This window comes from Drosophila tropicalis, unplaced genomic scaffold, assembly GCF_018151085.1.
Source record: "Drosophila tropicalis isolate 14030-0801.00 unplaced genomic scaffold, ASM1815108v1 contig_859, whole genome shotgun sequence".
NCBI classification, from domain to species: domain Eukaryota; kingdom Metazoa; phylum Arthropoda; class Insecta; order Diptera; family Drosophilidae; genus Drosophila; species Drosophila tropicalis.
Window position 1 is genome coordinate 13,269,236 of NW_027173353.1, and position 18,754 is coordinate 13,287,989.

An 18,754-nucleotide genomic window follows, 5' to 3' on the forward strand; every position below is an offset into this window, starting at 1 on the left:
ACGACTCAATTTATAATTTTTCCCTAATGAGACGAACCACTCCAAGATGCACCTACATAGTATATTGGTAGGTACATGCAAATACAAAACTAAACGTTATCAAGTAAAATATTCATACATATGTACATTATACATACATACATATTCATATACGAGGTCCGATTTAAAAAGGTGACTATGTATTTTTGTTAAATAGTCCAATACGGAATATTTATGTCAATTATTGTTTGTGATTTGGATCTCAGAGGATCTCTACGATATCTAATAAATCGCCTACTTATAGTAATCTGCCCGGAAGAATGCAAATAAGTTGAACTTAAGTGTTTAGTATAGTCATTGAATTATAGTTTAATAAAAATAACTTGCATCTGCATTGATTCTATAAATATTTCTAAAGAAAGTTAAATACATAGTTACCTTTTTTGGAAGTTATTTCGTATATGTATCAGGGTGGGTTCATGTATTAGACTAGCGCGTACGATTATAATTAAGATTTATGCGCAACAAATTCTATTGAAGGTGGCGGGGTAATGGAACTCGACTTGGAACGAGACGCCTCAAGACTTGCGCGTCTAGCTGCAGCTGCCATATAGGTGCCGTAATATCTGCTCAATATGTGGGGATCAACATGGCTCAGCTCGACGTATCCTTTAGGTGATGTTGCCAGTGGATGTGTCGTATTCGCTAAGGCTGGCACGGACTCTGTGCTGGCGGCCACATCGATTGGGCTCTCTTCGAAGGAATTGGAGTCATGAGGGCTACAGCTGCTGGCTAGGGATCGCGCTGCAGAGTCAGCTAGTACGGGCGATACAGAAACTGGAAAAAGCCGCGGCCCGTGATTGTCCTCTGGATCGACGTCGATTGAAGATCGTCTGGCATCACTTAGGTACGAGTTATTGTCATCAGACGAGAATATTTGCTGGATTCTGCGAACTTTATGTGGAGTTTTTCTTACTGAATCGGCATTGGTTGGATCCTTTGCTTCACCATCGCTGGCGTTATCCACCACATCCACGTCAACATCGTCATCGACATCTGGATCAGCACCATCGATATTAACTACTGGTTGCTCAAGGCCGACAAGGACTTCGTGATGAATGGTCTGTTGTTTCTGAACTTGGACTTTGGTGATAACAGTGTGCTGCGTTTGAGTTGTGGTCCGGGTAGCTGTCGCTGTGGCCGTGCCAGGAGATTCTACTCGATTCCCAGAAACCATATCGAGCTGTACGTCGGGGGCCAGCAAGGAAGCTACATCAAATTGTCGTTTTCGGGTTTGGGAGTACAGGTTAGCTATTGTCGTCGTCGTCGTTGAGTTTATGTAAGCAATATGGTGGTGCGCTTGATCTAAGTCCTGCTGCTGTGTTTGTTGGCCTTCTGTTTCCAAGTTCTGTGGGTTACCCATCACTGGCTCTGAACGAGGCAGGTTGGCTCGCTGTCGTTCAAGATGCAGATCGGAATATTGGCGGTACGGCGGTAAGCTGCCGATAATGTTACGCCCAAAAAACTGTCCGATGTAATGCTGGTGCTGATGATAGGGATAGCTTAGAGCAGCAAGCTGCAAAGAGGCCTGCGAGGGAGGCGGCGGCGGCGGTGTACTTAGGTCTAGGGGCGGTGGGCTCGGCGAGTCAGTAGTGGCGTCGTCTACAGAGAGACCCATATGCTTCCTTACCTTTCGTTGAGCCTTACGGCGTCGAAAATCACCCTTACGAAAGTCATCAATATTGGCGGGGTGTATAGCCCAATAATGTCCCTTCCCATTGGCACTACGACCCGACTTGATGAAGCAGTCATTTAAGGACAGGTTGTGCCTTATAGAGTTGCGCCAGCCAGGTCCGCGACTTCGAAAATATGGATAGTTGTCTAGAATGTACTGGTAAATGTCTGAGAGCACCAGTTTCATCTCGCTTGAACTGAGAATAGCCATTGCAATTAGGCCAATATAGCTATGCTGCGGCTTTGGCTCCTCCGGCTGGAAGATGCGCTGCGTTTGTGGAAACAGAGAGATTGTCGACAATGCAGCCATCCGGTTGGCATTTACATTTGTGCCTGGGTTATGTGGACTGTACGGGTTCAAGTGTGGGTTCAAATGCATCCACGGGGGAACTCCAATCGCTGAGGCTCCTGTGGCAGTATATTGGGGCGTTCGCAATCTTTCCATGTGTCTCGGCGAAAGTAAGTTGTAGAGTTGTAGTCGGTACTGTTCCAATGCCATGGTAGTTGACTGTGCATGCCTCGGGACCACCGATGAATTTGGATAGATGCCACTCATAAGCTTGAGGGGATGTGTCGTGGATTGCTCCTGATCCGGTGAGGAAGTCCGCGATGTATTTAAGTCTGTGTGGGCCATTTCCGAATCAATTCTAGTGACTGGTGAGGCGTATTGTAACTAGTTGACGCTCTAAATTTTCTGTTTTCTCTGGCATGTTGTCGATTACATTTGTTAAATTACAAATGCACCTGTAAAGAGAGGAGAGAGTTTGTTATCAATATATATATTTTTAATGAAGATCTACGAATTTTAGTTATAGTACAAATATCCTTGAATTATGAAATTTGAGAAAACATTTTGAACTAGCTTGAGCTATACCGAAGTTCGCATACCTTTGTCAATATTCCATTTGGACAAATCGAACATTAATTACACAGGTCGCATCCGCAAAAACAGATACCATGCACTTATAGGGTGAAATGGTATATTAAAGGTTCCAAAATATATGTAACAAGCATTTCCGACCCCATAAAGTATATATGTATATTCTTGATCAGGATTAACAGCCGTGTCGATCTCCAACTCCATCCGTCCGTCCGTATGAACCACGAGATCTCGGAGACCATAAGAGGTAGAGCCACCAAATTTGGTATGTATGCCACCCCCCTTTCCACCCCGCAATTTTAAAAACCGTTTATCTCAAAGACTATTCTAGTTAGAAGAGATTAAACAGAATTTTTTGTCGTCTTGGTAAGACGACTTACTTACTTCACTTAGTATTTTTTTCCAAATTTATTTTGTCAAATTCTTTTAAGTTTCCTAAAATAGCACTACTTTGCCGGAAAACCGTGCGAGCACTTTGCTCGGCTTTTGAATTAATGAAATAATCACTGATCTGTGTAAGTTTTGTCTTCCGACGAAACTATCGCTTCTTCACTGTAAACACCAAAGAAACTGTCCATCCTTTTTCTCTCCCAAGCCCATCCAACAGTAAGCTACGGTCTAATTGATAAACATATGGAACTGGAATCGATAGTGTATACCCAGTAAGCCTACGTAAGCGTACTACATCACCAAAAATTCCATTTCACCCTATGGGCGCATGGTGTACAAAAGTGGTGAAGTAAGTAAGTCGTCTTGTCGACTTCGGTATACCATGCACCAAGTGAATTTGAAATCTCGAAGACCAATTGAATGTCTATTAAATTATTTTACATGCCTCATCTTAGCACATGCTATCTCGCTCACTCTTATAAACACACGTACACTCCAACTCCGCCACTAGCCTAAGGCCACCTCCGCCATTATAAACCGCCTAGTAAAACACGGTAATATGTATATTTATGTGGTAGAAATAAGTAGGACTAGTTAGTCTGCTGTAATTGATTTCGATAGTCGGAAGTGTGCGTTAATTTTAAATAATCATAATCTGCGCGCGTACTAAACAAGATAATATACCAAGTTTAGCTTAGGCTTTAGATTTAGCTTTAGCAACCAATATCTGCTCGCGTATTAGCCAGATTTGCCAACTTTGTATAGTCTCTGAGGAAATCGGTTTTATCTAATTTGCGTGGGCAAGCTCGATAATTGTACACGAGTCTACATACCAATTTTGATGGCTCTATCTCTTGTAGAGATCTAGAACAACGGAAGGACGGAACAAACGGAAATGGCTGATCAGGAATATATGTACTTTATGTGGTCGGAAAAGCTTCACCCTATGGGTTCATGGTATAAAAGAGGTAATGTTACTTTTCGAAACGCTAATCATTTGAATTCATATTTTTAGAAAAACATGTTTCAGTGCAGTTTGATTTCTACAATCCGAAAATTGTGTTATTGATCTAAATTTTTGCACTGCAGCATTAAGGGACCATAAGAAATTTATCCAGATGGGAGATCAGATGAACAGAAATGGATATGTGAAATCGGCTCGTCGTGCTGATCTAGAATACGTATACGTACATGTATCCATTATACATTAGCATCAGTATATGCATGATTCATCTCTTCCACCTTGTTAACTGTTCTATCTGCAGGTAAAAACGCATAACATTTTCGAAAAGTCATAATTTGCTGATGCTCTTCAGGAATATGTGTTTGGGTTTACCTCCGATAATTGCGCAAAAAGAGAACTTGAATATCTCAAGGGGAGACTTGTAATAAAATGTGCATATGTAAAAAGGTAAAAAAAAAAATCACTTAAAAATTGAGCGGTCTTTTACTTTCAAAGAAGTTTGCCAAGTACTTATATATGTGTTTTCTATCAGAAATTCTGTTTGAAAAATATATTTCATAGATTTCAAATGTTCTTTATATTCTTATGCACGTATAAACTGCACAAATTGGACAAAGTACCTTCGAGTCCTTGCATATATGTACGTATATTCCTTTGACTTTACGAGTGAAAAGCCGAGTTGGGGAACTTCTGATATCAAAGAGTGAAGGAAGTCAATTATTAGGAAAGACAACAGCAAAAGAAATGAAGTAAGTAAGTCTTCTCGCCGACTTGGATATACCATACACCAGGTGAAACAAATATTTCAAATTTCGAAAACCACATGTATGTCTATTAAATTGTTTTTACATGCTTCATACTATGTGCTATCTCGCTCGCTCTACAAACACACAAGCACTCTAGCGCCGCCACTAGCCAGCGGTCAATTCTGGCCTTGTGGACCGCTTAGTAAAATACGTTCATACGCATATTTTGCATGTTTCTAGTCCGATTTCAATAAAATTTGGTAGTTTGGTAGAAATAGATAAGATTAATTAGGCTGCCGAATTTGATCGCGATAGTCAAAAAACTACAGGAGGAAATCGGTTTTTTCTAAATTATGGAGGCGGAAGTGGGCGTGGCAAAATATGAAAAAATGTATACTCTGCGCCCATACTAAGCCAGTGTACATACTAAATTTGTTGACTTTAGCTTTGTTAGTTTTTGATAAAATCAGTTTTGTTCAATTTGCAAAAAGTTTGAACAATGAATTTCTGCACGCTAACTAAACGGGTATAAACACCAAATTTGATGTCTCTAGCTGTTATACTTTTTAAGGAAAACAGTTTTATGTGATTCCTGGGGGCGTAAGGGGGCGTGGCCAAAATTCCAATTAACTCTATATATTTACATACTACACGAGTATACATACCAAATTTGGTGGCTCTAGCTCTTATAGCCTCCGAGATCTGCGTGTTCATACGGACGGACGGACAGACGGACATCGCTAGATCGACTCGACTGTTGATCCTGATCAAGAATATATATACTTTATAGGGTCGAAGAAGCTTCCCTTTGCCTGTTACATACATTTCGGCGACTTTAATATACCATTTCACCCTATGGGTGTATGATATAATAATAAGAGTATTTCATTAAGTGAAACAGACACTAAGTACATTTAGTAGTATTGCTAAACCTTAGAATCCAACCGAGCACTTTAGTGCTGCCGACGACCCGATCCACTCTGTTGGCTATTTTTATACCATAAACATAGGGTGAAATGGTATATTAAAGTTGCCAAAATGTATGTAACATTCAGAAGGAAGCTTATCCGACCCCATAAAGTATATATATTCATGTCCGTCCGTCTGTCCTTATGAACACCTAGATCTCGGAGACTGTAAAAGCTAGTATTTTTCCCGTATTTTTCTACCTTATGCAATCAAACCAAACCAAATTTGATCAAAATCGGACAAAAAATAGTCGAGTTATGCAACGTTTTTTCCATAAGGCCGGAGTTGGCCGTATGCGAGATACTAAGATACGCTTGTAAAAAAGCATCTCAATTTGTACAACTTTAGCTTTCTTCTGCATTTTTTATACAATTTGGCTGCTTTATTATACCATTTTGTCCTCTGTGTGCCTTGTATAATTAACTGCACGCCTAGGAATGGTAAAGGATACATTTAATTTTGATAGTTGGAAGAGCTACGGTCAACAAAGTCGTTTGTGTTTGGGCCATTAAAGTCACTGAAGTATGCGAAGAAAATGATACATTCAAAGACAAATATGAATAAAAGAAGTTTGACAACAAAGCTGTATGAACTGAATTTAAAAACAACATTAATTCAGTACTTTATAAACTATTTATATCAACCAAACAAAATAGTAAACGAACAATGCGAAGAGCTTGCTGTGGGGTCTCGAGGCCCTTCGCGACGTGTTGATATTCGGTATTTATGTTAATTTAATAAGAGGTCCACTTGACGCCACTTTCCAAGAGCTAGTGTTAACCTGGCCGAGTTTCTGTTTCTCGTTTTCAGGCTTGATATAATAAAAACACACTTGAAATCTCAAGCACTTACGAATGCGAGAACGAGGGTATTGTGTATGGCATATGTATGTACATACATACATCATTAAATTAAGTCCACTTGCATACGTACATATGTATGTATGTATGTATATATGTATGTACATATATGGCTATGATGCTGAGATAATGCTGGCGGCTACATTTGGTATTGAGGTGTGGCCGCCAATAGGTGTTCATTTATATTATTCGCACTTACATATTACCAGCTTATTAAAATCCAGGTGGTTGGTTTCTTTAACTATATCAAGTGTTCTCTGGTTTAAAGATAAATTTTTGGCTAACAAACGTAATAGCTAACTGTATTTTCACCACCCAAATATATAAGTTCCGATGTTTTCCATTGAGCTGGAAATTGCTTTTGTGTTTTTCCTTAACATATGTATGTATAACAAAAAGGATGTGTCAATCTCAACATCCAGATGACATCCTCGAAAATTGAAGAGATTTTGTAATTTTGTTTTTTAATGTTTCACATTAGCCACTAAGTATAGTATATTCACACTTTTTTATTTGAATTTTACACTACGTTTGATTATTTCAGTATTCAGTTCTCTCCGAAGCACATCACATCAAACAAACCTTTTTCTTAGTCACTCAGATTTTTTAATCTTTCTTTCTTTCTAGAACATTCAACATCACTACGTTATTACAATGCAGAAACGAACGTTCAGGAGTTGTGCGTGTAACCGACACGGAGTTCAAACTGGGTCTGAATAGTAGGTACAACATATAGTATGTATGTGAGTGCGGGTGCTGCGCAAAATGGCTCAACACGGCTGGTGTGTGCGGCAGGCCACGCCTCCGAATTTCATTGGTCCACAAACTCGTGGTGGCGCTGACTGACGCGACAACCTATGGCAGAGCAATGGCGTCTTCATCAGCAACGAGTTTGACTGTTGCCATCTCTGTTGCGCATCCACGGGGATGAAGTCTGATGGAAACCAGTTCAAATTCATGATTCAGCAATTCAATCGGAGCAATCGCAACAAAAACAATAACACTTCAGCACAGAATTGTAACTGTATGTCTATAGCTTCTTTTCCTGAAGGTTAATGCAGGGTCTGACAGGGCCAATATACATACATACATATGTATGTATGTACATTTGGATGACTGTAGTTGTGCTCAAGTTTTGTATATTTAAATGAAAATATATTTCTATTAACGCACATAAACTCATATTTGTCGCTGCATTGGATGGGTGATAATCATTGAAGGCCTTATCTGCAACCTGCACCTCTTTATAAAGGCTTTACTGCAAGTGGTTTCTTGTATCACAAAGGTTTTAGGAGAATTCAAATATTTAAACTTGGCTATTGGCTAGTCTGTTCGCTATTAAAATTGGTATATTAACATAGACTGCGCGTCATCAATTTAGCACACCGAACTGCCTTTTCCTTGATTTCAGCCAAGCCAATAGAGCAAATGCAAAACGTTTTTTACTATTTGCAGTTTATTCCACTCTAACGAAAAATCAATAAATCGATTTTAATTTTAATTTATCGTGATAGTTTAAATGTTTTTTTCCCCCAATTTTGGGTACGTAGGGAATTCATGGAATAGGTATCCAGACAGACGAATGGACATAGGAAGATCGACTCGGGTGTTGATACTGATCAAGACTACTTGTTCTGCCTCTTACATATATGTACATACATATGTATGTACATTGGCGACTTGAATATACCATTTGTGCATGATCTAAAAAGAGTCCTTAAAATAAAATTGAAAGGTTGTTTAATTAAGCAGAGACACACAAGTTTTGATTAATATTTTATTATGTTGTTACTCAAAAGTGTCAAGTTCAAATCTAACACTATGTACACGAAAGTCCATTAAACCGAGTTATATTAATTTAAAACAATTATTTGATCTTATCTGTTAAGTTTTCTTAAGGATGGCACATAAATTAAGAAAGTAAAAGCTTCCGTGGACACACAGCAATAGTTTCAGTATTTTTGTTCGATTGCCGGAGATGTCCTTGCAGGACAGTAAGTTACTGGGGTCTTTGCCCTTAACTATCATCTAATGACTTAAGAGTAATAAAGGTCAAATTTTTTAATGTTTTCCATAAAATCTAGGTAACAACGGTCGCACCGATGTTTGCATACTCTTGCAACTTTTTTTGCCATTTTCCCTTACCTACAGCCGTCAAAGTGTAAAACATTTTTTTCTAAAAAGTGTGCCAACAACCGGGCTACTATGTTAGGCGCATCTAACATGCCGTAAATGATATAGTCGAACGACCCTGATTAAATTTTGATAAACATTTGTAGGTTCATACATAAACATATTAAACTCAGAAGTATTGAATTAAACATTTACAATAGCTCAGAAAAAAGATCAAGTTTAGGAAAGGTCACAGTTTGTGACTATGCCGTTTGTATGGTAGCTATTTGGTGGCTATATAGTGGTCCGATCCGGCTGAGTGAGAGATATATAACCCTTACAATATGCACATGCAGCTATGTAGCTCTAACGGTGTAGGAGGAGTTCGCTCTGATCCAAACATACGGACATACGAACACGAGGACATAACTACATGAACTTGTCGGATCAACAATATATCCAATCTTCATATGGTCGGAGATGCTTCCTTCAATGCGTGATACTGTAAAATTGGTCCGACTACGAAATATGTCCACCTGCATTTTATATTTTTTTGAATCAGTTAGTTATGGATGTAATTTCTTACCAAAATTATTATTTATCCTCACTTTTCCCTCTGTTTAAGGCAAAAATAACTATCTACCAACGTTTTCCAACATATCCGTATGTTCTCTTTTCTTTGATTATTACCAAACTACTCGAACACACGAAGTATTGAATATGCCGAATCGGGGGGACTATATTGTATACATACTGTACAGACATTTGAAATTTATGAAATTGCATATCGACTTTTGCAATAAAGTTTTTTTGTTAGATTGTCAACTAGTAAGGGAAAATAAACTTGGAGACTTCTGAAGATAGCCCTATTGCTTTGATACTTCTAAGATATGTATTTTATAATGCGATGCCATGAAAATCAATGAATCACTTAATCCACTTCCAAGTGAACTACCTACTTCAATGGGTCAATTCTTTTGCTTTTGCGAAAATCTTTATCTTGTCGACTCTTGGCAAAACATTACACCTTAAGACACATAGCGGCCCAGGCAGAGGTGAGACAGGAAGTGCATTAGTTGGGATTGGAACAAAGCAAACACAAAAATTTCTGTAGTAGTCGATTGCCCACAATGCGATTACGATTTTGGCAATAATCCATTTTGTTTGGGTCCTTTTGTTGAGCCAGTCTGGAACTAGGGTCACCGAGCGACTTTTTCAGTGCGACCCGAGCCGTTTTTCTCGAATCATTATTATTATTTGTTTTCCACACTTCTTGTTGAGTGAATATTTTCTTTCGAAATTTCAACAGCTTCCAAACAAAAAGATCTCAATGCATATCTCTATCATCAGATGCAGCTATGTACGTACTTAGATACATATGTAAATATGTACATATGTATGTATGTATGTACCTAGCTGGCAAGGCTTCCTATGAATTTGACCCGAGACTAATGGAAGCCACAATCACTTAAATGTGTGTGCGTGCGTGATTACAAAATCACTAGCATTGAGTACTTAATGATTTTTGGAACAATTGATATTTGCTTTAATTAGTTATTACAAATTCACACAAACATACACAAATCTTTTCTTTATACGCCTTAATTCTGCTGGGACTCGATGCAAAGTCATATGTTAAAACCTATTTCCATATGGTATAGACTTTTGACTAATAACTTATTTTTAACAATTTCAAAGAGAGCAAGAGCAGGTCCTCAGTCTCGAAGCACTGCGAAGACAATAATATTATTTCTTTACTTTTAACTGCAACACACCTGCACCTTATATTCACGCCCTCCAAAACACATTACGATCCAAATCTTTGAAATGGGTCGAGTATCATACTCTAACCGAAGTATACCCCTCTTAGTCACGTATTTGTATGAAGGATGGCTAATATCTCTGTTAATATACTCGACACCATCGTTAATTCTTAATTACTTAGCTTTTAATCGTTGAAAATGGTAGAACAAAATGACTGAAGGGTATGCAAAATTCGACCTGTCAAATGTAGTCCGCTCCTATGTTCTCTCATTTCACTTTTCACACAATTCAAATGTTAAATGGAGTTATCGCACGAAAGCAGATGGCCATTGATTACACACCAACACCGAGATCCGAAGGTAAGGCATGCTAAGCGATAAAGGATAAAGGCATTTAAGATGAGTAGTCGGTTTTTTGCTTCAAATGTTTCGAACAGTATTTCGAACGAAAAGTGTAAGGACAAGCAAAATGTTACATTGGCTTAAGGCGGAATGAGGCGGATTGAGTGAAATAGTCCCCATCTAAGAAAACATACTGATGAATTAAAGTTTTTTTTTTGAAGACATAAAGTAATGAAAGCACTTACCATAATGTGTTGTTTTTTGTTTTTTGGAAATAAACTTTAATGAAGTGTGTGAGTCGTCTCGCCAAAACAAGCATGGGCTTATTGGCTTAGAAGGACACGTTTATAAGCTTAACTTGATTATGATTAGCTTGAATTTAATCAAATTTGTTATGTTGAAGGCTATTACTACCTAATATCTAAGTTAGATTCTGAATTCGGGGTTTGATCAGCATGCAATGAATAGTGCAAAGAACGTCCAGCTGATATAGTCTCTATTTTAATCTTGGTCCAAAGGTTGGACGGAGGGACGTTATAGATTCGTCCGGTTCATCGACTTACCAATATGTACATATAAGACATTTACATCTGGAAGAATGTTGCGAATGTTATTCATTTTTTTGAATCCAAATTCGTATTCAAATATATGTACACATTTCGATCAACCACTCATTAGCTAACGTATAAAACCTGCCCTGCAGCTGAATCGAATCTGACCCCTCTAGCTCTCTCTTTTGTTGAGTTCTATTCTATTGACGCAAATCAAATAGATACACACCGCATGCGTGTTGTTATTGGCACATAATGGGAGGGCAGAGAGAGAGAGAGAAAAGATGAAGCAAAATGTGGGGAAAATGTGTGGTGTATTGTGATGTAAAAAGGCTAGCACACTGGACGAGCGTGAATACACACGTATACCAAAATCACCGTTATGCTGGAGTAGCTCCGAGTGGTCATGGTGATGGGGGGTGTTGTTCATTAATATTTAGCTTAGCGGGCTTCTGTGGCTTCAGTTCCCAACGGGACTTATTTGTTGAGAACGTAAAACGTAAACGGATTACAGTTGTAGCACGCCTCCTCCCACCCCCTCAGACAGCGCTGTAAACGGCCAAGACGCTATTGCTCTCTTCGCCGAACAGGTAAAGTAGGCTCGGATCTATGAAATTTCATTCCCATTGCAACTGACATTGCCTCCCCCATTGTCATCCCCCCCACTCCTTTCTGCGAGAATATTCCATTTGTTTCATTAGTGTCCCCTTTCTTTGTAACGCGCTGATACGCCTTATTGTTGGTGTTATCCTTGCATGACTGATGTCGATGTCGATGTCGCTGCTGCTGTTGCTGTTGAAATAACAAATTTTGTGGTTGCTTCCTGTTGTGTGCGTGCGCCTTGGGATTAGCCATTCTGCTCCCAGTTCCACACCCAGTCCCTGTAACAGTACCAAAGTCCCAGTTCCAATGCTTGTTATGTTTAAATACCGTTTAACAATTTCCCGTCGGCGAGCTTTGGCGCTGAGAGCAAATGAGCGAAAAACCTTTGCTTACTACCCTTATCCCATCTTCCATTGTAGATACACACACACATATACATACATACATAAAAAGTATGTGTATTTATATCCTTTCTTGTTGTCCGCTGTCCTTTACCCTTGATAAATGAATTCCTTGGAGACTGGTGATTTTCAAACAATTTGCGCGCATTACCAGTATACCGATGGAAATGCCCAACAACTTGTTAAAATTATTTCCTCTTGACTTTTCCCGAAGAGTTTTATTCTTCTGCGGGATTGTTTGGAAAAGACAGCATTTTCTAGTTGCAACGAGAAATTTAAGAAATCGGAAGTGTCTGAGAAAATTTCCTTTTAGGAAATTTACGGATCGTCAAACTCTTTTGACCATCGTTTCACAAACCCAAGAACATTAATTGCTTTACTAACTGTAGCAAAAATATAAGGATTAAAAGTTAATTTATGGTCCATAAGAACACCTAAGTCATTGATAATATCTAACCGCTCTAAGGCAGTGTCGTTAAGATAATAAGTTAGTAAGCAAATAATTTAAAGTCACTTCAAAAAATTACTTCAATCACGCGAGCTTTTTGGCTCTGTTACCAGCCAATATGGGTACAAATGTTCATAAGCCAAACTTAAGTCGATTCTGATAGTTTAAATACTGGAGAATTAATTCGAAATACCTACACTCCTAACCCACAAATGTAGTTTCAGATATCTTGTCGTTCAAACCAACGACTCGTATTCCATAAATAACCACCTGTCACCTGTTTTCATAAGCAGGAAATGATCACTTCTTTTAATCAGATTTGATTTTTAGAGTCTTATTTTTAATCACACACGGGGTCAGTTCTAATTATTAGTATAATAATGTGCATAGTAATGCACCGAAAGGGTAAAATCGTATATTAAAGTCGTATGTTTCATGTTTATGTCTTTAGAACTGTAATTACTGAAAGTTATAAAAATCCACTCCCCAGCGAATGGTTTTTTAGATTTTTCTTTTTCGTTACTAACTGTAAAGCATCCAAAACATGTACTTTCGCTGTTTTTAAATTAAAATTACCCTTACTTTATTTGAAAACGCTTATATGCGCTCCCCCCAAACTTTCTTCGTGATTCCATGTTCATGCAGATAGGTAAGTACTTATTAATTGAATAAAATCGTAATTGTAAGACTACAAAGCAGTATGGCGTCAAGTGTGGTGTTTACTTTCAAGTGCGAAAAATTAGGGCAATGGTGAAGGAGAAACGATAATAGGGTAGACTGCGAAGCAGTCGATGCTTCGTTTGATAAATGTTACCACCAGTCGCGGTGCACCCCATTCACGAATACTTTTATAACCATCTCAATCAGATAATTCGCAGGTATCTGGTTACAAGTGAACAGAAGCAGGACCCGGAGGCTTGTTCTAGACCAGTCTCGCAACATCTGTCACCATAAATCCAATTCACAGCTCGTATAACTCAATTAGGACATTCAATTTTTGACAATAAAAATGTTTGCATTTCTCGTTCTCCGCCTGTGAATGATAATATAGAGTTCTCTACAAATTACATGGATATTGCCCAATTGATTTCATTCGAAGTAAGTGTCCCAAATTATGATCCATTTATAGCTATACAATCCTAATGGATTGTAAAATTGTTAGTGTTTAACCTTCTTCCACCTATCTTTCAACATCAAATGGTAACTGTTAACATTATTGGACACCTGTTGAAATTAATTATAATTATTGCACTAAGCCTTCTTATTTCATTTTATGAAATAGACTTAAAATACTTTTAGAAGCAGTCCTCGAGGATCCAGGTTCGAATTTCAGGCTAGTGTATGGATGTAGTTCTCGTCTAAGCCGAAGGCCTTTGTTTCAAGTGCTTGTAAAATAAAATAATTTTTAGAAACACATTGTTGGCTTAGTTCATACATTGATATGGAAACTTTGTAATATATTTATTACTCAGAATCTATTCGTTAAAGAACTTAAAGAACATTAAGTTTATTAAGTTTAACGTTATTATCCTTCAAGGATGAAAAATGTTATTATATTATATCAGATTGTGTTTGTTGGCCTTTGATTTCGCTATGCATATCGATGGTTCATAATAACCCACATTAGTTTGCCCAAGGATTTCTTTTTCACTCAAAACATTGAGGTAGAATGGTAATAATAACGAAACTGAACAATTGAAATACATGATTCGAAATCAAGTCGCTTTGCTGCTTAAATACCGATACTCAAAGAACTAGCGGTCTAATCAACACTGTAATTCGGAAAAATATGAAAACTAATGTATGTATGTATGTATATTTTAGCATTTCGTTAAAATGTTGGAATCGTCTACGCTCGTCAGGTAAGTCGATCAAGCTATGCCTGTCTATATAAAGATCCAGATTTCGGTGGCTAGCTCCCGGTGACCATTATACAAATAATTCATATTAGATGCAACTAGCTGCAATGATCGTCTTCATTTTCTAGCTTTCTGTGATTCATGATGACCATAATACAATTTTGTATACACATTTCGACAAAATAAAAATAACATATTTGTAGCTTGTAGACTACCATCTCTATAATGCTAAGTCGCTCGTGCCCCTTTTATTCGAAACTAAATGCACTCATCCAAGCGAAAAAGAACAAAAGTCGTTAATTTGTTTATTGTATTGCGCAGTGTATACAGTTAGAGTGTTCAAATGCACTCCAGAAAGACCAAAAATAATAACATACACAACAATGGGCGTCAGCGAGTTACCGTCCCCAAGACGGCGGCCGAGGCAAAGCTTTTGCCATTGTTAATTTCCATTGGTTCAACCACCACCCCAAACAACCCTCCGCCAACCAACAGGAACCTTGACTTGTTTGGATCAGCCGTAGGCTGTGTTTTGCCACCCGCAGTACTCGTTCTCGACGGGACAAGCAGCCGTGTGAATACGATTATAAAAAAATTGGACATCGATTGAGTAAAAAATGTATTCATAGGAAAGTTGTTACATACATACATACATACTTCTGTACATTATCTACTCATTATGAGCAATTTCTTACCAGTGATATGTATGTATGAACATACATACAAATGTATAAAGGGGAGAGTTGCATAATCTCTGACTTGAACATTTTCCCAATGAAACAAGGTGGTGCTATCAATATAAATATTTATATTATTTACATTTTGTAAAACAAATCCTTGCAAGTTTTTCTATTATGCTTTTGGTAACTGAAGATCCCGAACTAAAAAACATTTTATTGAAAAATCACAATTTCTGCTTAAAAACCTAAGGAATGCAGACAGTTTGGCAATCAATGCGAACGTTTAATTTGATATGATACATAATGTCATTTGATATTGATTTTAGAAAAACACCAGAGGGTCGGGGCTAACTTCGACCGCGACAAAGTTTGTATCCTTGCAAGTTTTTTGATACTTTTTCCTTATCTACTACAGCCGACAAAGCGGCCTAGAATCTTAGCATAGCAAATATCGGAGTTATTGACAAAAGTCACTGTCAATGGGAGCTATATCATAAAGTCACCCTTTCTTGTTCAAATTTGACACAATCCTTTATAGGTGTAATAAAATCACCAATATGACCTTTTGCGACAATAGCTTACAAAATAATGAAGTTATTGATCAAAATCACTGTTCCTGACTTAACCGTTCGTATAGGAGCTATATAATATAGTGATTCGATCCGAATGAATCCGAGATATACAACCTGCTCAGTATATACAAGCCTACATTCAAACCAACCATGGAGCTCTAACGGACTAGCAGGAGTTTGTATTGATCCAGACGGACGGACAGACATACGTGTTTTACTATGCGTTTTAATTGTAAGACCTAGGCTATTGTCGACGCTAGAGTGCACGTGTGTTCGCAAGAGGGAGCGATATAGCGTATGCTATTATGAAGTACAAAACAATTTAATAGATAAACATGTTGGATTCGGTATACAATGCACCAAATGAAAAAATGTACATGGCATGAGCAAATTAGCAATCCAGTGTGGCTACCAGCATCGTATTTTTATCCGTTTGTGCGGTTCCAACTTCAAATCCCCATTTCAAGTTTTCAATTAGAAAGCTCCTGAAATAACATTTGAAATAGAAACAGAAATAATGATTCCAAAAGCCTACTTTACTGGAAAATATCTCATAATCATATAGTATGTATTCTTGTAAAAAAGGTTTATTAATTTTGGTCAGAAGTGTGCAACGCATAGATGGAAGCATTTCCGACCACATATGTATGTACATATATATTCTTAATCAGCACAACGAGACGAGTTCGACTAGACATGTCCGTCCGTCCGCCTTTCTGGATCCTAGACCGTAAAAGCTACAGAGCTGAAATTTTGCATGTAGGCTTGTATATACAGGGGTTGTATATCTCGGATTCAGCCGGATCGGACCACTATATCATATAGCTCCCATACAAACGGCAAAGTCAACAGTGACTTTGATCAATAACTTCGTTATTTCCCATGTTAAGACTGTAGACCGTTCGTTCGTAATCATTAGGCTTTCTAGATAAAACGTTTTCCACCTTGACGGCCATAGGTAAGGAAAGATTAAAAAAACAAAATTGCAAGGGTATACAAACTTCGGCGCGGTCGAAGTTAGCCCCAGCCCTCTGGTTTTATATTTATTTGCAATCCATCCTAAGTGGACAATAATCAAACATTATTTAAGGTAATCATGAAATGGGGCTGGACTTACCAGTCCGTCTCTGGTTAAAGTGGCAGGTCGACTGGGTGACTTCTTCTCAGATGTTTAATCTGCATGCTGTTATCGAGTATTTTGAGGGCACGTGCATTAAAAGATTCGGAAACCGAAAGTTGTTCAATGACATTTAAATGTAGGTATATGGATTAAAGGAATTAAGGGTTTTATGTGGCTCTCAATTGAAAATGAATTGATTTTTAAAAGGCACGCACTTCAAGGGTATATGTATATATAAGCTTCGGAGCAGCCAAAGTTTATTTCTTATAGTTTACAACTGTGTGTCTAAAGATTTTCTTACATAACATTTTTTATATCATTTCTAAACACCAAACAAGGTTTTCTTGACAAAAAGAGGATGGAAAAACCTCATCATTGCTTAATTATTATTTTATTTATATGTGGATCCTCCTGCAAAATCTGTAAACAATTAAAAATTTGTAAGACCCTTAGTAGTAGAATCCTCTTAGTAAAAAATACTTGACTATTTATTGTTAGGCCGATTTCAATAATATGTTCAATATAAAAGGAAAGCATGCTTTGTCTGTGCCGAAGTTCATATAACCTTGAAGTGCGTGGCATTTTTGAAATCGTTAGTTCCTTAATTAGTTTTGCTTTAAGGAGTTGGTTTTTTAAAATTTTTAAAGTTTTATAAGATTTTTGTGCTCCTATTAAGATATATGTATTTTTACTACTCCTACTTAAAAAACTTTCCTTTGCTACATACGAGGGTGGTCCGATAAGTATTTAGCCTCACCGCCCAGTGGCGTCACTATAACAAGAAAAGTTTATTATCGTGTAGAACCATCGTATAGACGGCAAAGCTAAAAATTTCAGTCGAATCGGATTTGTGGTTTTGTTTTGACTCCGTGTAGATGCGAGCGTGTCCACGGATTTTGGAAAAATGAAAAATGAGCAATATCGGTCGGTGATTTCATTTTATGTTTTTGGAAGGGAAATCGCGAAGTCAATTCAAAGAGTGGTTGGATGCTGTGTACGTCAAAATTTGGTTCAACGAGTTTTAAATTTGGACGCACTTCGGTTTTTTAAGAGCCACATCCAGGTCCCCGAAAAGTGCAACCACGGAGGATAACGTGGAAAAAATCCACGATCTCGCAGACCGCCGATTAAAAGTAGGCGAGATGGCTGAGACAGTAGGTATCCCGAAAGACCGCGTGGGTTATATCCTGCATGAAATTTTGGGCATGAGAAAGCCGTCGGCGCGATCAGTGCAGCGTTTGCTTACTCCGGACAACAAGCGCATCCATAAGACGACATCAGACCAGTGTTTGACGCTGCTTTAACGCAATCCGAAGGAGTTTTTGCGTCGTTTTATAACCGTCGACGAAACTAGGATCCACACCAGAGACCAAGGAACAGTCGAAACAGTGGATTTCACCAGACGAATCTGCTCCGAAGAAGGCGAAGACTGTCCTATCAGGCGGAAAGGTGATGGACACCGTTTTCTGGGATTCACAAGGTGTGATCTACATTGACTACTTAGAGAAAGGCAAAACAGTCACAGCTCCATTTGGCGAAGAAAAAAGTGCTTTTCCACCATGACAACGCACCGGCACACATCTCCGCCGTAGCTATGTCCAAATTGGTCGAATTGGGCTGCGAACTGCTGCATCGTCCACCGTATTCTCCAGATTTGGCCTTTCCAAACTTAAAAGTCATTCGCCGGGCAGAAATTTGAGTCGAATGAGGAAGTCGAGAAAACTTATTTTTCAGACTGGTTAAAAATGTTGGAGCATCGCTGGATCAAGTGTATCAACCTT

General features: G+C 38.2%; 1 protein-coding gene across 1 annotated transcript; it reads right to left on the minus strand.

Annotated features, from left to right (window-relative positions):
* Window positions 1-299: 299 nt before the first annotated feature.
* fd102C (forkhead domain 102C) lies at window positions 300-7,222 on the minus strand. The gene is made up of 2 exons (XM_068295944.1): window positions 7,105-7,222; window positions 300-2,457 (listed from the first exon to the last, which is right to left on the minus strand). Exon 2 carries the CDS (start codon window positions 2,345-2,347, stop codon window positions 488-490), a length of 1,860 nt encoding a protein of 619 aa, XP_068152045.1. The 5' UTR covers window positions 2,348-2,457; window positions 7,105-7,222; the 3' UTR covers window positions 300-487.
* Between the last annotated feature and the right edge of the window lie 11,532 nt (window positions 7,223-18,754).